Genomic DNA, 27,445 nt, shown 5'->3' with positions numbered 1-27,445 from the left:
AGAGGTACCGGCATCCTCCCCACAGCCCGGGGAGCACCAGCACCCAGGCCTACAACACAGCGCGGCCCGGGAGACCCAGCCGTTAAGAAGACAGCGATTGCGTCAAATCCAAGAGCCGACGCACACTGCGACGTCTCCCACGAGGCACCGCCCACCCTCCGTCCCGGAGCCCGCTAGGCGACCCAAAGAGGCGGGGCCGAGGGCGAAGCGAGGAGAGCGCGCATGCGCCTTGCGAGCCCAGCTCGCCAGCCCCCTAACAGTCTCGCGAGCGTTCCAAGTCGGCGGCGTAGGCCGTAATCTCGGATGCTGGCGCGGTAGAGGCTGTCTGGCAGAGCAGGGACCGCGGGACGCGGAGCCGCTTCCCCGCTTCCGCCGCTCCTTCGCTTCGCCGTGCCCTTGCCCTCACGGGAGCCCGCCTTCCCTGACCTCCGTGACCCGGCCGGCCCCGCCCACCGCTGCCGACGTGATTCCCGCCGTGAGGTAAGCGCCGGTCGAACCCGGAGTCCCGCGGCAGAGCGGCGGCGGCGGCGGCAGCTGGGCCCGGCGGAGGCCGGTGGCGGAGCCGCGCGGCGCGGGCGAGCACTCGGCTGGGCCTCTCGCTCCTCCGTCGGCTGTGTTGGCGCCGGCAGCTCGCCGCGGGCCTCGGCCTCGTCCGGCTCTCTGACGCAGACGGGAACATCATGTCCGCGGCCGAGCCTCCGCCACCCCCGCCTCCCGAGAGCGCGCCTTCCAAGCCCGCAGCCTCGGGCGCCGGCGGCGGCAGCAGCAGCGGCGGCGGCGGCTGCAACAAAGGCGGCCCCGAGGGCGGCGCGGCGCCGGCGGCCGCTCCTGCAGCCAGCGCGGGCTCCGCGGACGCGGAGATGGAGGTGAGGACGGCCGGGGGTGCGGGGAGGGCGCGGGAGGTGCACCTGACCCCGCCGCGCACCGGGCCGCGCCTCTGTCACTTCACGTGGACAGGGTCGCGTCTCGTTTGCCGCACGGAGCGGAGCTTGTTGATGTTTGCTGTGGCCGCGGGGGAGTTTCTCTGTTTCCGACCCTCCCCGGAGGTTCCCGTCATGCCCTCTCCTACCTAGGCATGTGGATGGCGGCTTCCATCAAACTTTGGGAGAGGGCGAGGTGTGTGGGTGGGTCGGGGTCGTTGCAAAGCGGCGCCTCCGAGGATTGGGGCCTTGTGGGGGCGGTCTCCGTCCTGGGCCCAGACAATGGCGAGAGCAGGATGGCCGGGTGCGGGGCGCAGCTGCTGCTGCTGCGAAGCCTGCTCTCCCTTGGGGGGGTGGGGTGTGAGAGTCCTGGGTGCCGGGGTGGCTCGGCGTCCAGCGCATTTCCCCTTTTGAGGTCTGTCTGCAGAAGCAAAACAGAACAAAAAAGTTGGTACTGCTCGCTGGTCTTGGGTTCGCCTCTGGGCCGGGGTTGGCCCCAGGGATGGTGACATTGCTGTGGGGGCTGACAGGATGGGGTCGCTGCCAGCTCAGTCTCTTGGATCTGTCCCTAGGGTCAAAGTGAATGCTCCTTCCGGTTTTTATTTTTTGTCTTGGACCTGTTTTGAAATATTTGATAGCCACAGGCCGAAAATTTCTCTGGTGTCTTTTTCCCCCTTAAGTCCTCCAGCCACATCTTTACGTAGATTGGAACTAAAAGCACTGTTGTAACACCAAACGTTGAAGGGGAATTAACACAATAAAGACTTGGTAGCTCAGTTTACTTACAGGTGTCCATCCCATGCAGTAACTTCATTTGGGTAGCTAGAGTGAACTCCCATACTACTTCACAAAGGAACTTAAGGCATTAGTGGAGTTGGAATTCTGGGATTCTGTGCTTTTCAGTGATGGAGATTTGTCTCAAACTAAAATATTCCGTGTTGCCCTTTCCCCCATTGAGGTTCTAAGTGGTATCAGGGCTGTTTAACTTGGATTCTTGGCTCCTGTCTTAAAGTGAGAGCCTGTGGCACAGGGAGGAATGGTGTGTAAGTCTGGGTTCTCTGCAGAAGTGTTTGCCTTAGCTTTCCAGAAGAATCTGCCATTCAACATTTTGGCATAACAAAAGCTTTGCTAGAAGTCTTTACATATCAGAAAGGAGGGTAAATGTAATGGCTGAACTAAATTGGGTTTTAAATTAAGTTTGAATTAAACTTACAGAAAGTATGAATGTGACAATAGCTACCTTATAAAATTAGTGTTATTTCAATTTGCCGCAATGAGGAGGTTGAGTCTTTAAGTAATACTCACATTAGAATTCCGGCCGGCCCCCCAAAGTGAACCTTTCCCACACATTTTGCTCTGGAAAAACTAAAGATGCTATTCATTTTTATTTATTAAAGAATGATTTGACTTCTTAACATACCAGTAATTTAATTTTTGTCCCATTTTGCCATGAATTTGTTTTGATTTTTGTCTTTATACTCAGTTTTCTATTTTTACTTGATTCAGAATTATTGGGATTCACTGCTAGAAATCTTAAGTTTGAGCACATATGAATCTGACAACCTTAATGTCTCAGAGTTGGAATAAAGATGGCTTAAAATATGTTCTTTTTTGAATGTAGAATTTATGGCAGATTTTTCCAAAATAAAAAAGCAAATGCAGGAGTTTCTTGTTTTTTTTTTTTTTTTCTAACAGCTGGTTTCTCAAAATGCAATATCCAACCTTTCATGTTAAGTTTTTCCTTTTTACTTGGTGCTGTTGGGCCAAGGGAACAAGCTCTTGTTTTAGTTATTACTGTATTATGGACAGTATGGTAGTTTTGTTCATTATTTTTTGCTACCTTTTTTTTTTTTTTAAGATTTATTTCTTTATATTGTAAAGTTAGATTTATGGAGAGAAGTGACAGAAAGATCCGCCATCCGCAGGTTCACTCTCCAAGTGGCTGCAGTGGCCAGAGCTGAGCCAGTCCAAAGCCAGGAGCCAGTTTTCCAGGTTTCCCACAGGGGGTGCAGGGTCGGTCCCATGGCTTTGGCCTGTCCTGGACTGCTTTCCCAGGCCACAGTCAGGGAGCTGGATGGGAAGTGGAGCACTCATGACAAGAACTGGTGGCCATATTGGATTCTGGTGTTTGCATGTCGAGGCTTTAGCCACACAGCCATCATGCTGAACCCCATTTCTTTCATTGACTGGACTGGATAGCTGGGTACAATGTGAATCAACAACTGTAGGACTTCACAGGCCTGGATCCAGAAGTTTTTTTTGTTTGTTTGTTTGTTTTTAAGATTGAAAGATATGGTGACCTATTGGAAAGTTCATTTTATTTTTGTAGGCTGATTATTCTTGATATTTAGGCAGAATTTTGTAAGCTGGAAAACTCAGTGGCTTTGTCATCACGTTTGTGATGCGTTCAGGGAAGTGCCTAAGTAGCTCAGCAGTGAAGTTAATTTTAAGCTGGGGCTATTTGGCTCCATTTAGTACCATACTAGACTCTCTGCACCTTTTTAAGTAGTCGCAAATAGCTTTTTATATGTATTGCCAAGCTAGATTTGTGCATAAATTTGCCAAAATAGCATATTTATTACCCATTTAGAGAATACTGTAGGGCATTAACAGTGTAGAGAATGCTGTAAAGTATTAAGGTTAGATTGTGTGTTAAGCTTTTTGTATTACTCTGGAGGATAGTAACCCAAGTGGATAATGCTGTCTTACCTGTGTGTTTGTGCAGTAGCATTGTAGTTAATACAGTTTCATGATGACAAGGGAATGTATTTCATATGTACTATTTAATCAGATTTCATAATTTTTATTCGGAAAGAAAAGCAGATTTGTCCAGAAACCGTTGGGCAAAACTGTTAGAAACAGTTTTATTTTAGGCTGATGTAGATAATATTTTGCTTTATTCTTGGTGGTGTCTGTGTACAACTTACCTTCATTGGGTTAAATGGTTATTATCCTTGTAGTGTTTAGTTTCATTTCATCAGGTTTCCTTTCAGGTTAAACAGTGGCCTTGAGTATCTAGAAAGTTGAGGGGCAGTATGGAGTGGGAGTATTTTATTTAGAATGTGTTTTGGGAGAAATTCTCTATGATGTTGTGTTGTCTGTTTTTGAGGAACAATTCCATGATTTTTCCTTCCTGCCAGGAAGTATTTGATGAGGCATCACCTGGAAAGCAAAAAGAAACCCAAGAACCAGATCCTACCTATGAAGAAAAAATGGTATGTTCTGGTACATTCATAGAATGTTTAATAAGGAAACTTCTCATTAGGTGCATCCTTGTGTACTTTTATTTTTATTAACTTGAAAGACTGAGTAACGGAGAAAGAGACAGACAGAAAGATCTTCTAACTTGCTGTTTACTCCTGAAATGGCCACAGTGGCCCTGGATTGGGCCAGACCAGTGCTAGGAGCCAGGAACTCCATCCAGATTTCCAGTGTGAGTGGCAGGGGTCCAAACATTTGGTCCATCTTCCATTGCTTTCTTAGACACAGTGGGGAGCTGGAATGCTGTCAGAACAGCTAGGATGTGAGTGGACCCCAGTATGGAATGACGCTGTCAGAGAGACCAGCCCTTATGTTTACTTGTTATAGTTACTGCACAAACATGGAATTATGTGGATTGTGGTATACTATAACTTGTGTGTTGTACTTGCCTGTGTAAGTCAAATATAAGTGTTGTGTGAACTCATAGGATACAAGTGGGCTGCCTTAACTAAACCTTGAAGAATTTTACCGAGAGGACAAGTGATTATTGAATTGTGTTTATTCTGTCTAGCCCATAGCATTCTTTTTTTAAAAAACATGTTTTACTTGTGCTTATCAGTTCACTCTGAATATAGCAGCCTGAGCTGGCTGGGCCAGACCCTCAGACTGGATCTCCCACCTGACTGACAAGAACCAACTGCTTGAGCCATCACTGCTGCCTCCTGGGGACTACACTAGCAGGGAGCTGCAGCTGGTAGCAGGAGCTGAAACAAGGACTTGGGAACAGGCATTCCAAGATATGGAAGTAGGCCTGTCACCCAACCAAAAACATAATGTTGATATGTACTTTAAGTTTTTTCTTTATCTTTGAAGTCATATGAATTAAAATTATTTTTAATTTTTAAAATTTTGTTTGAGCTGTAGAGGGGACAGGTTGCTTTCTATACGGTGGTTAATTCCCTAAATGACTGCCACGGATAAGGCTAGACCAGGTCAAAATCAGGGGGCCTGAGCTCAACCCTGATCTCCCATGTGCATGGGCAGGTACCCAGCTCCTTAAACTGTCACTGTTCCTACGTGTGCATACAGGAGGTAGGTATCCCAGGCGATGTCTTAACACTCAGCTGAAGAGTACCTGCTGTTTAAACCTAAGACAGTCTGCTTTAAGTCAATACTACTTAAAGCGTATTTATATTGACGCTATTCTGCTGAATTTAACTGCCAATATTGTGGCTTAGTTTTAGTTTCCTTATTTCTTTATCTTGCTCTTTTTAAGGTTGAACACCTGTGAGAAATCTTTGCTTGCCTTGGGAGACTTTTTGTTTTCTTCTCATATTCCATTTAGGTGATTATTCGTTTGTCTTTCTAGGTTAAAATTTGATAGTTGGAGTCCTATCGTTGGTTTTCACCTAAAATCTTTAAACCAGTTATTTGTGAATCTTTATCTGTGCTGGAGATCAGTATTTTTATTTGTTGCTAAATCCCATTCTTCAGAATATCAAGCTGAATTCATTGGTCGTATTTACTTCAAATATCTGCTGTTATCCTGGGCCTGGCGTGGTAGCCTGGTGGCTAAAGTCCTTTTCTCTCACGCACCAGCATCCCACATGGACGTGGTTCGTGTACTGGCTGTTCCTCTTCCTGTCCAGCTCCCTGCTTATGGCTTGGGAAAGTAGTGGAGGATGGCCCAAGGCCTTGGAACCCTGCACCAGTGTGGGAGAACTGAAAGAAGCTCCTGACTTCTGGCTTCCAATCAGCCCAGCTCAGGCCATTGCCAGGCTGCTTGGGGAGTAAATCATGAACATCTTTCTGTCTGCTTCTCTCTGTAAATCTGACTTTCCAATAAAAAAAGAAAAGAAGAAAATACACCCAATATTCCTATGACAGGATCTTTTCCTCCCCCCCCTTTTTTTTACATTAAGGTTTATTTATGTGTGAAATGCAGAGTTATATAGAGAGGAGAAACAGAAATTGATCCACTGGCTCACCCCCCCCCCCCCAATGAATGTAACAGCCAGAGTTGAGCCAGTCTGAAACCAGGAGCTTCATGCCCACTCCAGGTCTCCCAGTGGGTGCAGGAGCCCCAGGGCTTAGGCCATCCTCCTCTGTTACACCATGCCATAAGCAGGGAGCTGGATTGGAAATGGAGCAGCTGGAACAGGAACTGGCACCCTTATGGGATGCTGTTGCTACAGACAGAGGTCTGCTTCCCTAAGCCTTGGCACCAGGCCTAAGGTCTCATATGTTTAATGGTTTTGCAAATTGAGTTTTGTAAATATATATCTCTTACCATTTCCCTATGTCCCTCATTCAGTACTCAACAATTTCAGCACTGTTATTTGTCTCCTTTCTTTCAGATTTCTTCATATTTTTACAGAGGAGTGTTCATGACACAAATCTGAGTTCATTATGGAAATTTGTAGTGGTTCTCTAATGGTTTTCATCTTCACAGAGACCTTTTACTGGAACTCTCTTTGTCCCAAGTTTCTGTTTCTCAGCTTTACTTTGTTTTTTGATATGCTTTTTAAATTTCATTTGTAGAGCTTTCTTTGAACTAAGCTTTCTTTAGTCTGCTGGTTCATAATCATAAGTCTATCTCTTGAATCTGGAATACAGGATGTTAATGATCACTACTTCAGAAACTAAATCGTAGTGCTGGTTGATGACAGAATGTGTGGCTTTTGTTCTCTTGGAATTTCAGTGCAGCCTGCTTAGCATCTCCATTTAGCTAAAGTCTCACTACTCTGATCGGACTTCTGCACTTTCGCCACTCTTTGTCTGTTTTTAGTTTATTTCCTCTCTATTTCTAGATATATAAATATCTTGTTCTTTTTTGTTAAATTCATTTTCTTCTGTCTCAAAGAGTTCATTGTTACCCATTTTAAATCTCTGATTATTTGGTTTCTTTCATGTCCTTGTTGGTGCTGTAAGTAACAATTGTTTACTTTTTTAAGATGTTGTTTTTGTCCTTTCAGCACTTCCTTAGTGTTTGAGGAGCTCATTCTTTTAATTGTAAACTTCTTATTCTTAAAAGCAGCAAGGTGTTTGCCTGTTTTCCCCAGTGACACAAATAGCAAAAACCCCATATTTTTGAGTATTTGGATATTTTTGGACGCTGTACAATGGCGTTTTCCATGAATATCTGCGATTTTACCTATTTTTAGAGCTTATTTATGCCGATCTCAAAAATAATTAAAATAAGTGTTTTTCCCCCCAATATGTTCTAGTAGCATGTTCTTGGCTTTTCTTTTTATTATATATGGTTGAGAAATATAATTGTGCAAATTTTGTGGACATGTGCACACACAGATTTCTTGGTTCAGTACTTTAATAAAAACAGCTTAAAATCTTGAAAAGTATAAAGCGACTGAGGCTGGTCATTTATAGACATTACTGTGGAAAGCGTGTAATCTTTTCACACCCAATAAAAATTTGGCACAACCTACAAGATGAATAACTAGTGCGTTTCTCCACACTTCTGAATAAATTAACCTGTACTTCACAGGGTCTTCATGTTTGATTTTATTTGCAACTGTATTAAAATGTAATTTGCCTAAAATATGTTTGCAATTAATTTTTGCAAAAACGTGCAGTGCCTTAAAATGCCATCCTGCTAAAAATTTAGCTTTACTACTTCCTGTCTGTAGTCGGTTCTTGCCCCCTTGCCCTTGTCACTTGCATAACTAGTTAGCATTTCATATCCTTTAAATAGACGGACTCTTAAAGGATGTAGTCTTGTGTTTGGCATAAGTTATTTGGTATAGAGACTCATCCTTGCTGCATGTTTCAATAAATTGGTTTGTTTTATTGTTGGGTTTGTTGTGTGGGCACATGTTGAAACTTTGCTTCCTGAGATTGTGCTAAAATGTGTGTTTAAATTTTTACAGCAAACTGACAGAGCAAATAGATTTGAGTATTTATTAAAGCAGACAGAGCTGTTTGCGCACTTCATTCAGCCTGCTGCTCAGAAGACTCCAACCTCACCTCTGAAAATGAAACCAGGACGTCCAAGAATAAAAAAAGATGAGAAACAGAACTTACTGTCAGTTGGCGAGTGAGTATAGTTTTCTGTGCTTCGTAGTTGATCCAAACTTTTTTTCTGATTTGTTTATTTGAAAGAACTATGGAGGGGGTAGAGGGAGAAAGACGAATCTTCCATCTGCTGGTTTACTCCCCAGGTGGCCTCAGTGGTTAGAGCTGTGCCATGCTTAACCCAGAGCCAAGAACCTCTTTACTTTAGGTCTCCCATGTAGGTGCCGAGGCCTAAGCACTGGGGCTGTCTTCTGCTTTTCTCCAAGTTGTTGGTAGGGAACTGGATCAGAAGTGGAGCAACTGGGACTTGAATCAGCAGTCATGGAGTGACACCATTACAATTGCAAATTTACTTGCCCCGACACAATGCTGGGCCCAACTTCTTAATTTTTTTGAAAAGATTTATTTATTTTTATTGGAAAGTCAGATTTTCAGAGAGAAGGAGAAACCGAGAGAAAGATCCTGTCTTTACTGGTACACTGTCCAAGTGATACCAACGGCCAGAGCCGAGCTGATCAGGAGCTTCTTATGGGTCTACCACACGGCTGCAGGGTCCCAAGGCTTTGGGCCATTCTTGACTGCTTTCCCAGGCCACAAGCAGGAAGCTGGATGGGAAGTGGAATAGCTGGGATATGAACCGTTGCCCATATGGCATCTTGGATGTGCAAAAGGCAAGGATTTAGCCATTATGCTATCGTGCTGAGCCACATAACTTCTTAAATTTGTTGTTATTTTTTTAAGGTTTATGTTTTTATTGGAAAGGCAGATTTACAGAGAGAAGGAGAGACAGAAAGATCCTGCCGCAGGCTCTCTCTCCAAGTGACCACAATGGCTTGAACTGAGCTGATGTGACGCCAGGAGCCTCCTCGGGGTCTTCCACACTGGTGCAGGGTCCCAAGGCTTTGGGCTGTCCTCTACTGCTTTCCTAGATCATAAGCAGGGGACTGGAATGGAAATGGAGCAGCAAGGATTCAAACTAGTACTCGTATGAGATCTCTGTGCAAGGTGTGAACTTTAGCCACTGTCAGAAGCTGCAAGATAAACAGCTCACACCTTCTAATCCATTGCCACAGTATTTCAGATTCATCTTGGCCAAAGCTTGAACCTCAATCCTTGTTTTCTCTTGTGAGTGCTAAGAACCCAGTTACTTGAGCTGGTTATTGAACCAAGGGACTCAAAAAGAGAATGCTGATGTTTTATTTGGGGAGTTTAACTCCCTTGGCTAAAAGCCTATCATCAGTTTGTTTTGGATAGTCTTCAATTGGATAGTCTTCAAAAAAGAAGAAGAATAATCATTAAAAAGTGATTTTAAGGCTGTTATTATTTGATTACATTTGGCCTGGTAAGATATAGCTGTAAACATGTAGGTATATAAAAATACGCCTAATATATATTTTTAAAGATTTATTTATTTTTATTGGAAAGGCAGATATACTGAGAGGAGGAGAGACAGAGAAGAAGGTCTTCCTTTCTATCACTCCCCAAGCGGCCGCAATGGCTAGAGCTGAGCCAGTCCGAAGTCAGGAGCCAGGAACTTCCTCTAGGTCTCCCACATGGGTGCAGGGTCCCAAGACTTTGGGCCGTCCTCGACTGCTTTCCCAGGCCACAGCAGGGAACTGAATGGGAAGCAGGGCTGCCGGGATTAGAACCAGTGACCATATGGGATCCCAGAGCATTCAACACGATGACTTTAACCACTATGCTTTCGTGCCGGGCCCAAAAAATATGCCTAATATTTTTAAAAGCAGCATTATAGTTTATGAGTTGTGGCAACCGTGTTACATTCAGAATTCAGATGTTGCACCATTTTCTACAAAAAAGTGTTAGAACTTAAGTTTCTTGTTTAAGTATACTGAGGTGGTACTCTGGACTCAAATTGGCTGGCTCCATGTGTTGATTTTTGATAGAAATTAAACTATGAGTAGAGGTTTTTTTTTTTTAAGATTTGTTTGTTTTTATTACAAAGTCAGATATACAGAGAGGAGGAGAGATAGAGAAGAAGATCTTCCGTCCGATGATTCACTCCCCAAGTGAGCCGCAATGGCCAGTGCTGTGCCAGTCCTAAGCCAGGAGCCAGGAACTTCCCTCAGGTCTCCCACATAGGTGCAGGGTCCCAAGGCTTTGGGCTGTCCTTAACTGCTTTCCCAGGCCACAAGCAGGGAGCTGGATGGGAAGTGGAGCTGCCGGGATTAGAACCGGCGCCCATATGGGATCTTGGTGCATTCAGGGCAAGGACTTTAGCCACTAGGCCACGCCGCCGGGCCCAAATAGAGATCTTGATCCAGACATAGGTCACAGAAATATTTGTTGGAAATATTAAGGTGTAAAGCTGCAAGCTTCAGAATTGGGGAATGAGTTGTACTAATCTGAACTGTTTAGAGAGCAGGAAATAGGGCAGTATTACAATTTCAGAAAATGTTTCCCATAGGCACACTCTAGGAATATTAAAATCTGGACATAGAAACTTTAATTTTTTGAATAATTCTGATAAATCCTAAGGTGGAATCATTGCTTAAACAACTAAATCTTTGTTCTATAATTTCTGGTCAGAGTTGTAATTTTAAAAATGCAGTTTACAGAATTTTGGCAAGAAGGTAAATTTGACTGACATGAGATTTTTATTGTGGCATGTTGCTTTGAAATTGGACTCTCATGTTTGAACTTATGAGATACTAGCCAGTGTATGATATTACCATATTTTAACACCAATTTTATGTGCAACTTAGGGAACCATGTGGAAGATTTCAGTTTTAAACTACTGTTTATGTCTTGGTCTTAGATACCTGTGTAAAAATTATTGTACGGCCTTGGTCAGCCTTGGAAGTACGAAGAAATAGTTGTTAAGATTGAAGTGAAAACGCAGTTGATTTTTATTTTTAACTTCACAGCTACCGACATCGTAGAACAGAGCAAGAGGAAGATGAAGAACTGTTAACAGAAAGCTCCAAAGCCACCAATGTTTGCACCCGATTTGAAGACTCTCCATCATGTATGTTAAAGATATTTAATTACTTAGTTTAAAAAAAATGTGAGATTAGACTTCCTTTGGGTTATGTTAGAGAATTGTCTTATTTGTAATTTTTAAAGATTGTTTTTCATTGCTTGTGAAATGAGTTCTAATTTCTTTTGATGCAGATAGCAGAGTGTTACATAGCTGTTTCAAAATGTATAAAATATTCTGTTTATCAGTGCTGTAAGGTATATGCAAAGCCAAAATTTTGTGGCTTGCATTTGTTTCAGGATAAGAAACTAATTTAAAAAAAAAAGTCGTGACTTTTGCTGGGTTATTTCCTGGTGGTTTGTATTAATGCTTTGATTTCTTTTTTTTTTTAAAGATTTATTTATTTTTATTACAAAGTCAGATATACAGAGAGGAGGAGAGACAGAGAGGAAGATCTTCCGTCCCATGATTCACTCCCCAAGTGAGCCGCAACGGGCCGGTGCACGCCAATCTGAAGCCGGGAACCTGGAACCTCTTCCGGGTCTCCCACGTGGGTGCAGAGTCCCAAAGCTTTGGGCCGTCCTCAACTGCTTTCCCAGGCCACAAGCAGGGAGCTGGATGGGAAGTGGAGCTGCCGGGATTAGAACCGGTGCCCATATGGGATCCCGGGGCTTTCAAGGCAAGGACTTTAGCCGCTAGGCCACGCCACCAGGCCCAACGCTTTGATTTCTTAATGAAATAATAGTTGTCACTGGTTTAAGAAAGTGTATTTAACAAGGTTTGAGTTTTGCTTTTTAATTATCTTTATTTGGAAGGATCAGAGACTTCCCTCTGCTCTAACTGAATTTAGCTTGTTTTGTTTTATTTTGTTTTGTGTCATCTCCTCTGGTCACTTTAATTTGTGTGCTCCTAGTAGTTGCATTAAATAAACAAATGTATAAAGTTCAGTAGAAGTCATGCTATTTGGATTTGTTACTTAATTAATTGTAACTTTGAAGTACCAGTGAATTTTTTTTTTTTAAAGATTTATTCACTTTATTTGAAAGTCAGATATACAGAGAGGAGGAGAGACAGAGAGGAAGATCTTCCATCCGATGATTCACTCCCCAAGTGAGCCGCAACGGGCCAGTGCTGCGCCGATCCAAAGCCGGGAACCTGGAACCTCTTCCAGGTCTCCCACGTGGGTGCACAGTCCCAAAGCTTTGGGCCGTCCTCGACTGCTTTCCCAGGCCACAAGCAGGGAGCTGGATGGGAAGTGGAGCTGCTGGGATTAGAACCGGCGCCCATATGGGATCCCGAGGACTTCAGCCGCTAAGCCACGCTGCCGGGCCCAGTACCAGTGAATTTGAACTTCAGCTGGACAGATCGCTCATTAGAAACTTGACAGTCCCTTTACTGTGTATAACGTTACATTTTGGGCATGTGAGGGAGAAAGGAGGATTAGCTACTGTGTGCCTAGGGTTTTTTTTTTTTTTCTAAATAAATATTTTGGATAAGCAGATCTGCCAATCCTGGTTCATTTTCCAAGTGGCCACAGTGGCTGGAACAGAACTGATCTGAAGCCAGGAACAACTTCTGCATCTCTTGCACAGGTGCTTTCCACACCACAAGCAGGGAACTGGAAGCAAAGTGGATTGGCTTAGCTCTGGCCATTGAGGTCACTTGGAGAGTGAATCAGCGGATAGAATATCTTCCTCTTTATCTCTCCTCCTCTGTGTATATCTGACTTTCTAATAAAAAATTAAAAAAACTTTTTTTAAAAAGTGATGCCTTGTTACTTCTTGTCTTTAAAATGATCCCTCCTTTTTTTTTTCGTCCTTAGATGTAAAGTGGGGTAAACTGAGGGATTATCAAGTCCGAGGATTAAATTGGCTCATTTCTTTGTATGAGAATGGCATCAATGGTATCCTGGCAGATGAAATGGTAAGTGCTTCACAGGGTTTTCAAAACTGAGTATAGATTACAAAAGTCAGATAACGTCTTGTATTTTTATTTTAATCTGAAACAGTTAATCAGATTACTGTGAACTGATAAAATGAACTTGCTTTAGTTATATAAGTGGAGTCTCTTCTTTTGTGAATAATCTTTTTCTTTTAAGCTTATATATCTGAAAGGCAGAGAGAGAAGTAGATTCTATTCAGGAGTCAGAAATGCCATCCTGGTCTTCATAAGGGTGGCAGCGGCCAAGTGCCTGGACTGCCAATCATGCCCCACCCCCAACATGCATTAGCAGGAAGTTGGATGGGAAGCTGAGCAGCCAGAACTTGAGCTGGCCTCTGACTTGGGATGTCAGTGTCACAGATGTCCATTTAATAATCTGTTGTACAAGATCACTGGTCTCAAGAAAGTTATTTTTATTTGGCTTTTGTAATACAGTGATTTCACCATTTTTTTGCAGTTCTCTCTCTCTCTCTCTCTCTCTCTCTCTCTCTCTTTCTCTCTTTCTCTTGCATATTGAACCAGTGTTGTTTGTATTTATTTGGTTCTAATAATATAGATACTCTAAATATCCTTTCAGTTCTATTAAAAAAAAATTAAGACACGAAATGTTTTTCACTAGTAAGCACTAATTTTTCCCAGGTTGTTAGCTTTTAAAGTTCTTTCATGAAATGTTTTATTTCTTTACTATTTACGATGAAGATTTTAAATTTTCTCATTACTTTAGTGTTAAGGCAATTCCTTGGAAAAAGTTTGGAGTCACAAGAAATGTATTTCAGTTTTGTTGTTGCTGATGACCTAGGGTAAAATCACTTAAATTTTTTGGGCTTGTGGGAGTGAAAACAGAGCTTCTCTAATAGACTTACAAATGATATATGACACAACACCATTGGGCTGCAAAACATACTATATTCTTGCTGTATGTTAGCCTTAGATATCACTGTGTTTCCTTTATGAAAGTGCTGTAATAAACTTGTGTAGAATGTGTATTAGAAAAAAATTGTGAATGGATTTTGAAACTTTTGGTACCAGAACGCACTTTAAAATTCTATTTCTTACAAACTCTGAACTACCCTTATATACGTTAGTGGGAGCTATAAATATGAAAACAGTAATTTGTTTGTTTTTCATTGGTGATTATTTTGAAATCTTTCAGGGGCTGGGAAAGACTCTTCAAACAATTTCTCTCCTCGGGTACATGAAACACTATAGAAATATTCCTGGTCCTCATATGGTTTTGGTACCGAAGTCTACATTGCACAACTGGATGAGTGAATTCAAGAGATGGGTACCAACGCTTAGGTCTGTTTGTTTGATAGGAGATAAAGAACAAAGAGTAAGTTTTTAGTATTTGTTTTAGTAATTTTATTTTTAGTAATGTTTAGTAGAATTTTTTTTAAAGATTTCATTAGTATGTTATTAATTATGTTAATATTGTTGTTTAGTTGGCCGTGTGGGTCTCTGATTAGGATTGGGAGACCCACATGACCATGTGGGCATAGAGGAAGGTAGGTGGGACAAATATTTGTTTTTTTTTTTTCTTCTGTGTACACAAGGTTGGAGGATGCTTCTGGCTGTCAAACTACATTAGTACCCAGGGATGGTGGACAGTCATTTGATGACACCTAAGAGACCCCCATGTGGAGAAAAAAGTGTTCTGAAGATATTATTTGAGTGGTTTTGTTAGTTGTGGTATGTCATCCATTTTGTTACATTAGGGGTGAGAAGATCTTCCCAAGGTTTATTGGCTGACAAAGCCCACCTTAGTGTATCCACAGGCCCGGGAGCATGTTGCAAAGCTTGGTCAGAAGAGTGGTCCAACCTGTTTTATTTTCCATTCTCTGCTGAGGCACTTGACATGCTCTGCTGGCCTAAATGAACTGGTTGCCGTGTGCATCTGTGCACTCTGTCCACTGCATAGACATCAGGTGCTCAGGAGGCCCATTGCTGACACATGCACTCCAAAGTCGTGCCATGTATATTATGATTTTCCCTGTGGCCAGGGTTTGAGTCCAATGATGTAGTCACCCACGAAACCTGGCCAAGTTTGGTCTGTCACCTGCAGCAGCTGAGGCACAGATGGATGCAGCTGCCTGGTCAGTTTGCTCCCAGCCCCATCTCATGCAAACTGATGAATGTGGTGGCCTATGCAGCCCAGCCTGCCGTAGGCCTGGACCTTATGCACATTAGTGTGTGCTGCAGCCTAGTTTGACTGACCCTCAATAACCTCTACCAGACCTACCTCCATCTTCTTTCTTTTTTTTTTTTTTAAATTTAAATATCTGTATTGGAAAGGCAGATTTACAGAGAGAAGGAGAGACAAAGACAGCTCAGTTTTTGTGTGTGCCAGCATGTGCCATGGGCTGAACCCAGTCCATCACATGTACCATCTGATTGTCTTGTACACCCATGAATGCTGCAGCTTAGCTCAGTCTGACATGCCTCCAGATCCAGCCCACAGGTATTTGACAGGTGCTGCTGCCTTGTCCAGCCTGGCTTGCCCCTAACTCTGGTTCTCATACTGCCTGGCGGGGGCTGCCAACCTAGGGACACTGTAGTCTGCCTGATGTGACTGAACCCAGCTGGTTCTCCTGTGCGCTAGCAGATGCAGCAAGCTGGCCCAGTCTGGTGCCTTTCCACACTGTCCAACGCCCCATCCCAGCTCTTCTGCTCACTGGTGGAATCCGTGGCCAAGTAAGGATACCAGCCTTAAGTCTTGCACGTGCCAGTGGGTACTGGGGCTTAGTCTGAGATGGCCCACCCTCAGTCTTGGCATTTTCCAGCAGATACTTTTGCCTGGCCCTCCCATGCCCAAGCTTTTGTCAGTGGGTTGTTGCATTTTTACATTAAAATTAAGCTTAGTTGGGGTGTTAACTGAAAGAATGAAAGAGAAGGATCTTTACAAGTATTAGTAGCTTAAACATATGTCTTGATTAATGTTTAAGACTCTTAATGTGGATAAGGCATTAAGAGATTGTAGAAAGTAAGGATCTAATTTCTCCTTTTAGGGAGTGAGCATGCAAAAATCAAGGGCTTTGTTCTGTCTTAGAAATGTCTTGTTTTTAAAAGATTTTAGATGAGGTACTGGAAGATTTAGGGAGCTAGAGTTTTAGTCGTTTTATAGCGGTAGGAGTAAGAGTAGCATTTTTTTTTTTTTTAATTAAAGTTATCTGAAGGCAGAGAGTGAATATGCATATGAGTGAGCACTTTGATTTGCAGGTTGAGTTTTCCAAATGCTGGCAGTGACTGGTGGGCCAGGTCTAGCTAGGCTCCTGCAACTCAGTCTGTTTCTCCTGTGTGGTGCAATTCTGCTTCCCATATTGTTAATTTTCAGGGAATTTAGGATGGAAAGCAGAGCTAGGACTTCAGGTACTATAGTGGAGGATGTGGGCATTCCTGGAGTGTCTTAACTGCTGTGCCAAATGCCTGCTCCTGCAACAGTTTTGAAAAGATAGATTAAGTTAGTCACAAGAACTTCGTGAGTTGTGAATCGTACCAGAATGAAGTTTGATCACTTTTCAATAACCTTTTCCAGTGAAAATATTTGGAAATTGTGAATTGCGAATATAGAGTTCAGATTTAGAAATACATTCGTATAGTCTGAAATAGGTATTTTTGCTTTTCCTCATTGTATGAATGATGATTTGTTGTTATTTTCTTTCTCTGTTTATAGTTACTTTGGATATTTTAAGTTACCAAATTGTTTTTGTGTTTTGGGATTCGGTTACCTAATCTTTGGTTTCCATTTTTCATCTGTAAAATGAGGATAATAAGATAATATGTTAATATTTAAATAATCCTGAGGGAATGAAAGTTTATTTTATACTATGCTTCAGTCTTATTTAACAATGCCTTTTACTCTTTGCATAAAGCCACATCCTAAGAATTTCAAGACCTAGTGGGATCTTTCCAAGTTAGTCTTAAATTTTGCAGGTATCTACTTTGCCAGTTTCTTTTAATTTATTTACTTCAAGATTTATTTTTATTGAAAGGGCAAATTTACAGAGATAAGGAGAGACAGAGAGAAAGGTCTTCCATCTGCTGGTTCACTTTCCAAGTGGCCGCAATGGCTGGAGCTGAGCTGATCTGAAGCCAAGGGTTTCTTCCAGGTCTCCCATGCAGGTGCAGGGTCCCAAGGCATTGGGCTGTCCTCACAAATAGGGAGCTGCATGGGAAGCGGAGCAGCCAGGGTGCACCAGCTGGTATCCATATGCAATGTGCTTGGAGGTGGAGGATTAGCCAGTTGAGCCATTGTGCTTGAGCCACACTAGTTTCTTTGACACTTAAGTGATCAATGAAGTTAATTTAGTGATAGAAAAGTTTGTTTTAGCAGCTGCCCCTTTTTAATATGTCCTCCTCTATTTATGTAATAGATTAGTAGTTATCAGTTAATTTCATGTGTAATTGGTATCTCAATGATCTAATTTTCTTGTTACACAGGCTGCTTTTGTCAGAGATGTTTTATTGCCAGGAGAATGGGATGTATGTGTAACATCATATGAAATGCTTATCAAGGAAAAATCTGTGTTCAAAAAATTTAATTGGAGATACTTAGTTATAGATGAAGCTCACAGGATCAAAAATGAAAAATCTAAGGTAATTCAATATTTAAAAGTTCTCATATTTAAGAATTGGATTAGTTTGCTTTTATATTGTAATCATGTATCTTGGCTATTTTCTTTCAGTTGTCAGAAATAGTGAGGGAATTCAAGACTACAAATCGATTGTTGTTAACTGGAACACCACTTCAGAACAACTTGCATGAACTTTGGTCACTTCTTAATTTTTTGCTGCCAGATGTGTTTAATTCAGCTGATGTAAGTTTTTTCTTGGTTGATAACATTTTCTTTAATGGCTGTGTATTTCAGTAATAGAAGCGGCTTGCCTTTCAACTCTGCTTCGAATAATCATTTTTCATGCTTTAGTGTTAGTCTGACATAGCCTAAATTATCTTTGCATTCTGAGAATGTATTTTTGGATGTTTGGTTTCTACCTTCTTTCAGATTGCTGATTTCTTGACCTAGAATGACAGAGATTATCAGTCCTCTTTGATAGGTCAGCTGACTTTGTTCTGTGTTTTCAAGATATTGTGTAAAAGTATTCTTGAATTGAATTTTGGTTTCAAATCGCATGTTTAAATTTCAAAGATAGCATTCAAATGTGAAATCTGTCTAGCCATTGTTACATTATGACTTAACGACTAATCTTTATACATGGATAGATTATTTGCAGTCTTAGATGTAGTAGCAGTGGTTAAATAGCTATATGAACCATTAGTTGTATCGCTTCTCAGACTTCTGGCTAAGATCAAGTGTATGAACCATTAGTTGTACCTTAAACATAATATGTATGTTTAGAGTGGTGTTGGTATTTGCAGGATTTTCTTTGGTGGACCAAAGTTCATTTTTGAATCTTTTCGTCCCATAACTGGATTGGGGCTTGGGATTCGAAGAGCTCTGTTATTAAGTACATTTATGCAAATGAAAGTAAAAAACAGTCTCTTGGGGTATAGTGTTGAGGATCATATTAAAATAATATGAGTGGGAAGTCCTTGTTATAAAAGATTTACTCAAACTCTGCAGTTTTCGTTTTTATGTATTTTGACAATATAGAGAATTTCTGCAGTAATATATTAATCTTTGTTAGAACTTTGTTTTAGTGTTTGAATATCAGTGTCACTGTTAGTTTCATTAGAATTGACATTCCTCTGGAAACCTTGGCTTTGAGTAAGTGGGTCATAAACAAAGTTATGATGTAATTTTCTTTAGTTTTGAGCTTTTGTGAACATCAGGAAGGATGCTTTTCGAGAATATTTGTTATCTACTGTTTCTAAGACATCCTTTAAGGTTTTTTTTCCTCTTAAGATTTATTTTTATTGGAAAATCAAATTTACAGAGTGAAGTAGAGACAGAAAGATCTGCCGTCTGCTAGTTCACTCCCCAAGCAGCCGCAGTGGCTGGGGCTGAGCATGTCTGAAGCCTGGAGCTTCTTCAGAGTCTCCCATGCAGGTGCAGGGTCTCAAGGCCTTGGGCCATCCTCAGCTGCTTTTCCCAGGCCACAAGCAGGGAGCTGAAAGGGAAGCAGAGCATCCAGGATGTGAACTGGCACTCATACGGGATTCTGGCCAGGACTTTAGCCACTAGGCTACTGCCCCAGACCCAGGTGTGTTTTTTTTTTTTTTTTTATAAGGAATTAACACTGTATTCTCAAGGTCACAGCAAATGAATAATCACTACGACAGAATTTTTATCCATTCTATGTTACTGTGATATTACAAAGATAACTGATTCAGTACAGTTCACAGATACAGTTTGAAGACTGTAATGATATTCTCTTCCTTCATTTTTATTTTTTAAGATAACAGTTTTAATTGATTTGCATTCTAATTAAATAATTCAACAACTAAAATATCAGAAAACCCTACTTGTGTGGGAATATAGGCAAGTGCCATAAACCATCAAATGAAACTATGGCCATTTCACTCAATAGACAGTAAATTTAAAAATAATTATGTATCATTACAAGCTATGGTAATGTATCTTTCTTAAACATTGTTGGTTTGGTAAAGATATAAAATGAAGTTGGATCAACTATTTGCAGCAACACTTATACACAGTTTTTTTTTTTTCTAAGATTTATGTACTTGAAAGGCTGAGTTAGCGGAGTCTGCTGGTTTGTTCTCCAAATGGTTGCAACAGTCAGGACTGGACCAGCAGGCAGTAGCCACAAAGCCAGTGTTTATCTGGGTGACAGGGTCCCAAGTTTATGGGCCATCCTTCCACTGTGTTGGTGCCTTAGTAGAGAGCTGGGTCAGAAGTAGAGTAGCTGGAGCTTGAACTGACACTCAGATGGGATGCCATTGTCACACTGGCTTACCTTGCTGCTCGCCTGTTTTGTTTTTTCATTTCTTTTTTTTTTTTTTTCCCTTAATTTTTAGCTCCCACATGTAAGTGAGAATGTGTAATAGTTCTGTCTGGCTTATTTCACACAAGGTGATGTCCTCCATCATAATCAGTTTTTTATTTTGTAAATGATGGAATTGCATCCTTTTATAATAGTTAAAATGGTACTCCTTTGCATGCATATATACCACATTTTTTTTAAAATAGGTGATCTTTAGGTATTTTTTTTTTTACATATTTATTTATTTTTATCAGATTTAGTCAGATTTCCAGAGAGAAGGAGAGAAAGAAAGATCTTCCAACTGCTGGTTCAGTCCTCAAGTGGCCGCAATGGTTGGAACCAAACTGATCTGAACTAGGAGCCAGGAGCTTCTTCCAAGTCTCCCAAGCCTGTTCAAGGGCCTAAGGCTTTGGAGCATTCTCTACTGTTTTCCTAGGCCACAAGCAGGGAGCTGGAAGGGAAATGGAACAGCCGGGATAAGAAGCTTTGCCCTTACGGGATTCCAGCACATGGAAGGCAAAGACTTAACTCACTAGACTACCATGCTGGACTCACCACAGTTTTTTTTAATCCGTATGAACTCTTTGGTTGATTGAATGTTTTAGCTATCATTTCCAACTTTTTAATGGAAACATCATGTTGATATTTTTTGTTTGAAAGATTTATTTGTATTGGAAGATAGTTACAGAGAGAGGAGGGATAGAGATGTTCCATTTGCTTATTCACTCCCCAAATGGCCACAATGGCTGGAGCTGAGCTGACCTGAAACCAGCAGCTTCTTTTTGGTTCCCTTTGGGGCCCAAGAACTTAGGCCAGCCTCTGCTGCTTTGTCAGGATGTAAGCATGGAGCTTAATGGAATTGGAGCATCTGGTACTCAAAATGACCCCCATAGGGAATGCTGGTACCAGAGGCAGAGGCTTAGCTTGCTCTGCCAACACACTAGCTTCCCCATACTCACATACTAGCCCCCTAATACTGATATTTTTGAAAAAAATACTTAAATCATATGCCTAAAGGGCTTGTTGAAATTAGTGACAGTGACACATGAAAAAATAGACTTAGCATAAATGACTTGTGGATCAGAACTTAGATATATTGGTTTTAGAAATTGGAGTTGTAACTACATTATACAGTATTTAAGATATTGTTATTTGTTAATCTAGGACTTTGACTCCTGGTTTGATACAAACAACTGCCTTGGGGATCAGAAGCTAGTTGAAAGACTTCATATGGTAAGTATATGAGGAAATGTTTAAGTATATATAAATTAATTTATTTTTATTGGACAGGCAGATATATAGGGAGGAGGAGAGACAGAAAGATCTTCCGTCCGCTGATAACAAGTGGTGGACAGTGACTGGAGTTGCGCCATTCAAAAGGATCACAAGCCAGGAGCTTCTTTCAAGTCTCCCATGCAGGTGCAGGATCCCAAGGCTTTGGGCTGTCCTTGACTGTTTTCCAAGGCCACAAGCAGGAATTTAGAAGGGAAGTAGAGCAGCTGGGATATGAACTGGAACCCATATGGGAATCCTGGCACATGCAAGGCAAGAATTTTAGCCGCCAGGCTATTGTGCCAGGCACTTAAGTCTTCTTGTTTTTTTTTTTTTTTTTTTTAATTTATTTATTTGAAAGGCAGAGTTGTAGATAGCACACACTGGATTTTTGATCACTCTGCAGATGCTTGCAATGGCTGCATCCCGGTCAGGTGCAAGTCAGGAACCTGGAACTTCATCTGGGTCTCCCACATGGGTCACAGGAGCCCAAGCACTTGGACCACCTTCTGGTACTTGCCTGGGCACATTAGCAGGGAGCTGGATCAGAGTTGTGGTACCTGGAACTTAAGCCAGTACTTGCATGGGATGCCCGTCTTTCAGGTGGTAACTTAACGTTCTGTACCACTACAGCAACACCTATCCTTGATTGGAACCTGAGTGTAAGACACGGATATTAGACAGATTTTTATATATTGAGATTTAAAAAAAAATATTCAGAGGTTATAATTTCTTGGACGCATTTGACTCATTTAGACAGCTAAATATTTGATTTTGATTTAGGTATGTGAAGCATTTTGGAGTATTTATGTAGTCTTACTGGTGGAAAAGCAGGCAGAGGAGTTTGATGTTTCTTTTTGCATTTTTGTCTTAATTCTGTGCTGTTGATTTTTTTCTTTAGTAAATGGGTATTTGCATGTAGGTGAAGCAAATAAGCAACCCACATAACAGAATCAAGCAGTTTTTTTATTTTAAAGCTGTATTTATTTTTATTTGGAAGGCAGATTTGCAGTGAGAGAAGGAATGACAAAGATCTGTTTTACCCACTCCAAAAGAGCCCAACAAATGGAGCCTGCTCAGGTTGAAACTAGGAGCTTGGAGTTTCTTCTGGATCTCCCTAGTGGTGCTGGGGCCCAAGCATTTGGGATATCCTTTGCTGCTTTCCCAGGCATGCAAACAGAGCTGAATGGGAAGTGGAGCAGCTAGAACTTTGAATCAGTGCCCCAGGGAAATTAGCACTGCAGGGAATGTCCCCACTGCATGCTTTTTGTTTATAGGGTAGCTTGAAGATGCTTTGTCATGCCAGGATACAAAGATCTGGGATATTCTGCTTCTTTCTCTAAAATTCCCAGTATAAATGCCTGTGATAATCCAAGGCAGATTAAGGTGTCACCAGGAAGCTTAGGCATTAAATTACATAATTATCAGTTTTTTAATGCTGCCAAACGACACCCTCAAGGTCCTTCTCCACATACATGTTAATAGCTAATACATAATTTAATAATAAATCCAGAGTTTATGGATTGAGCTGGGTTTATCCAGCTTCATTTAGCTGGGAACTTGTGTAACGCAGCAAGTGGGGCAGAGGTCTTAACTCACCTAGTGGTTGTTGATGCTTGTGGACTACAACTAAAGCTCTCTTAAGTAGTGTTAACAAACATGTTTTGCTGATTTTTTTCTTGTTAGTTTTTAATTTATTTTGTAATACACCTGTTATCTTTATAAAGCAATGTAAAAATAATGATGTAACAAAAAGAACAAAGAATGGTACAAATTAGGAACAAAACATTTAAAATGCAACACAAATTTAACAGACATGTTGAATAAAGAAAATGGTATTAATGAGTGTATATTGAATGACTTTGTGTGTGTAAAGTTAAAAATTACAGGCTAAAGTAGTGTATTGTGTTTGAAAGTATGTATGTTGTTTACCAGCCCAGTGCAGTGGCTCAGTGGACAAGTCCTAGCCTTGCGTGCACCAAATCCTAGCCTTGTGTACAAGTCCTGGCTGCTCCACTTCACATCTCGCTCCCTGCTTCTGGCCTGGGAAGGCAGTAGAGAATGGCCCAAAGCCTTGGGATCCTGCATGCATGTGGCCTTCCAGTAAAAACGAGTAAATTGGAAAAAAAAAAAAAGTTTACCCTCAAGGAAAAGGAGGAGGATTGGTGACTAGGAGTGACTCGAGAAAGAGTCACTAAGGTGTTAGGTGTTAGGTTGTTTTTTTTTTTGAAGATTTTATTATTATTGGAAAGCCAGATATACAGAGAGGAGGAGAGACAGAGAGGAAGATCCTCCATCCGATGATTCACTCCCCAAGTGAGCCGCAACGGGCCACTGCGCGCGCTGATCCGATGCCGGGAACCTGGAACCTCTTCCGGGTCTCCCATGCGGGTGCAGGGTCCCAATGCATTGGGCCGTCCTCAACTGCCTTCCCAGGCCACAAGCAGGGAGCTGGATGGGAAGTGGAGCTGCCGGGATTAGAACCGGCGCCCATATGGGATCCCGGGGCTTTCAAGGCGAGGACTTTAGCTGCTAGGCCACGCCGCCGGGCCCTAAGGTGTTAGGTTTAACTAGATACTGGTTATGTTTACTTGATGAAAATTTAATAAATTACACCTGTAATTTGTATTTGCTTTCATAATTAAGCAGTTTCATAAATTAAATTTTTCACAAAATCTTATAAAATTTTTCACTAATTTCATAAATTAAGTATTACATAGATGAAATATTGTCTGCTTTCATAAATTAAGATAGTCAATTTAAAAGGTAGCCACAAAAATATTTATGTGGATGCAGCCATTCCTTAAGCAGTGTCAGCCTGTATTCAAGTAGCTAGTTTTAAACCTGAAGGATGATAAATACTGAACACACTATCATTAAAATTTATTGTGTCCTTTAGTGTTTTATGAGAGTATAGCAAATTATTCACATCACATGTTGAATAAATCTTATTATTGCTCTTCAGAAACCTAGTTGTAGTAAACTATATATTTGGAAAGGAAAACTCCTGAAACTGGCTTGATACTCAAACAGAAAGTGTGTTTTAAAAATATATTTAATAAATAATTTAAAAATTCTTGAAATGATACCACTATCAGAAGTAAGGATTTCTTTTTCTTTTTAAGGTTTTGCGTCCATTTCTCCTCCGGCGAATCAAGGCTGATGTTGAGAAGAGTTTGCCCCCAAAGAAGGAAGTAAAGATCTATGTGGGTCTTAGCAAAATGCAAAGGGAATGGTATGTATTCTGAGATGTGTTGGAGTTCATTCTGGACTTTCTCCTAAATTTCATGTGTGCAGTGGCTCGTTTTCCTAATTTGTATTTTCATGAAATTCTTGTTTGTTGGATTGAAATCAACTTGGGAAGAATTTTCTACCCATGTAATTGAAGACCAGTCCAGCAAATGTATGGTACAAAGTCTTGAGTCTTTAGATGGCAGGTTAAGGATGAAGGATAATCCAGAAATTGAATTTGGTATTTAAACAAACAGGGATTTATCTAAAACCCTTTGAACTTTCTGTTTGTTTTGTTGTGGTAAAACAAAACTGACAAATTGTGAGTCATGGAATAGTGCTAGCCTCTGATGCAGTAGATTGTGAAGTGTGAAAATACCTACATGTTCTCTTACTCTTTATTGCTGTATTTATCTAGTTGAAAAGGTTCTCCCTTTCTAGAGGGTTTTTTTTTTTGGCAGATAAAATGCTCTTTTTAAAATGGTGGTGATGATACATAGCAGTTTTTTTTTCCCCTCTCTCTTTTTAAAGACTTAGTTCGTTTTTGTTGGAAAGTCATCAGATTTACAGAGAGGAGACAAAGATCTTCCTGGTTCACTCCCCAGGTGGCCACAGTTTTCAGAGCTGAGCCAATCCAAAGCTAATCAGGAGCTTCTCCTGGGTCGGCAATGTGGTTACAGGGTCCCAAGGGTTTGTTTGACCTGACCCTCTACTGCTTTCCCAGACCGCAGGCAAGGAACTGAAAGGGAAATGGAGCTCTGAGACATGAACTGGCGCCCGTATAAGATCCTGACACTTGTAAAGCGAAAATTGAACCACTGAACCATTACACCAGGCCCATGGTAGCTCCTTTTGAAAACACAGGGCAAAGTTAAGTTGAAAAACTGAGTAGTTTTTATAGTTCGTTGCTAAAATCTGTTTCTTTCACAGATTTTTTGGATGTCTGAAATTTGAAAGGCTAGAAACCATTGATTTAGTGCTTTTTTGGAGAAAAAAGGCTAACATGAATTAGCAATGAAGTAGATACAATTAAACAAAACTTACCTTGTTATATTTTGACAGAAGTGTTATAGTCAAAGGAGGGAAATAGAGCTTCTTGGTGTCCTCATCATATCAGGTGTATTTAATTCCGTATTTCGTTTTCAGTATTTTAAAGGCTTCCCAAGTGGCTGCAATGGCTGGAGCTGAGCCGATCCCAAGCCAGGAACTTATTCTGTATCTCCCACTCGGGATGCAGGGTCTCAAGGCTTTGGGCTGTCCTCTATTGGTTTCTCTGGCCACAAGCAAGTGCTGGATGGGAAGTGGAGGCACTGGGACAAGAACTGGCGCCCATATATGATTAGCCCCAATTTTTTTTTTTTAAAAAAAGATTCATTTATTTGAGTGGAAGAGATAGAGAGAGGAGAGTGGAGATGAAGTTCTTCCTTCTGCTGGTTCACTCCACAAAAGACTGCAGTGACTGACTATGGGTCAAGGCTGAAGCCAGTAGCCAAGAGCTTCAGCTGGGTCACCCATGTGAGTGCAGGATCCCCAGGACTTGGGCCATCCTCTGCTGCCTTCTCAGTTTCATCAGCAGAAAGCTGATTGGGAAATGGAGGAGCTGGAACGTGAACCGGCACCCATATGGGATGTCAGGGTTGCAGGTTGTGGCTTAACCTGATAGGCCACTACACCAACCCTAGAATGGGAGCTCTTTGTCCCTCTTTCTTTCACTAATTCTTAAAAACAAAGGAACTATAAGCAGTACCCAAGGCATGAATGTCAGTATCAGGAGCACTGACAATAAAGAAGGAAATAAGTGGCTAAAAATGTTAACTTTCGGAATCACCAAAAAGTTTTTAGATTGTTTCTGACAAGTGACTGAGATGAGGGGGGCTGTATCTGGAATTGGTTGGAGATTATTTTCCCTTAAAATAATTTTCTTCTTAATAGGTATACTCGGATATTAATGAAGGATATAGACATCCTAAATTCAGCAGGGAAGATGGACAAAATGAGGTTATTGAACATCCTGATGCAGTTGAGAAAATGCTGTAATCATCCGTATCTCTTTGATGGAGCTGAGCCTGGTCCACCTTATACAACAGATATGCATCTAGTTACCAACAGTGGTAAAATGGTCGTGTTAGACAAACTTCTACCTAAATTAAAGGAACAAGGTATTTGTTGCTGGTATCTAATTGAAAAATAATGAAAACATGAAACAAGATAGTGGTGTGTATGGAGATGACTGCTCTTGACATGTTCCAGTGTTGGAATGTGAAACATTAAAAAAGTCTTTTACTAGCTGAGCTCACTGCCTCTCCCAGCCCTAATGTTAGGGCTGCTAATTGGTGGAACCATTAAAGTTGAAATTTATTCAGCTAGTCAAACTGAGGATTTAAGCCCAGAAACAACCAGTCATTGCTTGAACTGGCTGTGTCTCAGGCCTAATTCTGGATACATGATTTATACTTCTGTCACAGGGTAAGTACATGGCATCAAAATCAGATTCATGCAATTCAGATTTACATATAATTATCAGTCATATTGAAAGAGAATAACTCACTGAAAAAAAATTTTTTTTAAAGATTTATTTATTTTTATTGGAAAGTCAGATATACAGAGAGGAGGAGAGACAGGAAGATCTTCCGTCCAATGGTTCGCTCTCCAAGTGACTGCAACAGACGGTGCTGTGCTGATCCGAAGCTGGGAACCAGGAACCTCTTCCGGGTCTCCCACGTGGGTGCAGAGTCCCAAAGCCTTGGGCCGTCCTCAACTGCTTTCCCAGGCCACAAGGAGGGAGCTGGATGGGAAGTGGAGCTGCCAGGATTAGAACCGGCGCCCGTAGGGGATCCCGGTTCAAGGCGAGGACTTTAGCCACTAGGCCACACCGCCAGGCTGCAACTCACTGAAAATTGAAGAACACTTAGTGGCAGCTGTCAGACTGTATTATTGACTAAGGAAGTACATAGCATCCCCAGGCTCCAGCCACATGGGTGGCTATCTCTATGCAGGGAGAGGCAGT

At 41.5% G+C, this 27,445-nt stretch overlaps 1 protein-coding gene across 2 annotated transcripts in view; it reads left to right on the top strand.

Moving 5' to 3' along the window:
- The first annotated feature begins 536 nt into the window (after positions 1–536).
- Positions 537–27,445, top strand: part of SMARCA5 (SWI/SNF related, matrix associated, actin dependent regulator of chromatin, subfamily a, member 5) — a 42,116-nt gene continuing 15,207 nt past the window's right edge. Inside the window, exons 1-11 of one of the 2 annotated variants that reach the window (XM_058666810.1) lie at positions 537–866; positions 4,061–4,135; positions 8,009–8,175; positions 11,042–11,142; positions 12,917–13,017; positions 14,189–14,368; positions 17,473–17,628; positions 17,718–17,849; positions 21,100–21,168; positions 24,333–24,442; positions 26,371–26,597. In XM_058666810.1, the coding sequence (XP_058522793.1) occupies positions 681–866; positions 4,061–4,135; positions 8,009–8,175; positions 11,042–11,142; positions 12,917–13,017; positions 14,189–14,368; positions 17,473–17,628; positions 17,718–17,849; positions 21,100–21,168; positions 24,333–24,442; positions 26,371–26,597 (1,504 nt within the window). In that variant the 5' untranslated portion in view covers positions 537–680. The remainder of the gene's footprint in view (positions 867–4,060; positions 4,136–8,008; positions 8,176–11,041; positions 11,143–12,916; positions 13,018–14,188; positions 14,369–17,472; positions 17,629–17,717; positions 17,850–21,099; positions 21,169–24,332; positions 24,443–26,370; positions 26,598–27,445) is intronic. The other variant, XM_058666811.1, reaches the window with a different exon arrangement.

The sequence above is a fragment of the Ochotona princeps genome, chromosome 7, assembly GCF_030435755.1.
Source record: "Ochotona princeps isolate mOchPri1 chromosome 7, mOchPri1.hap1, whole genome shotgun sequence".
NCBI classification, from domain to species: Eukaryota; Metazoa; Chordata; class Mammalia; order Lagomorpha; family Ochotonidae; genus Ochotona; species Ochotona princeps.
Note: the sequence above shows the minus strand (reverse complement) of the source record. Positions and strands in the feature narration are given on the sequence as shown.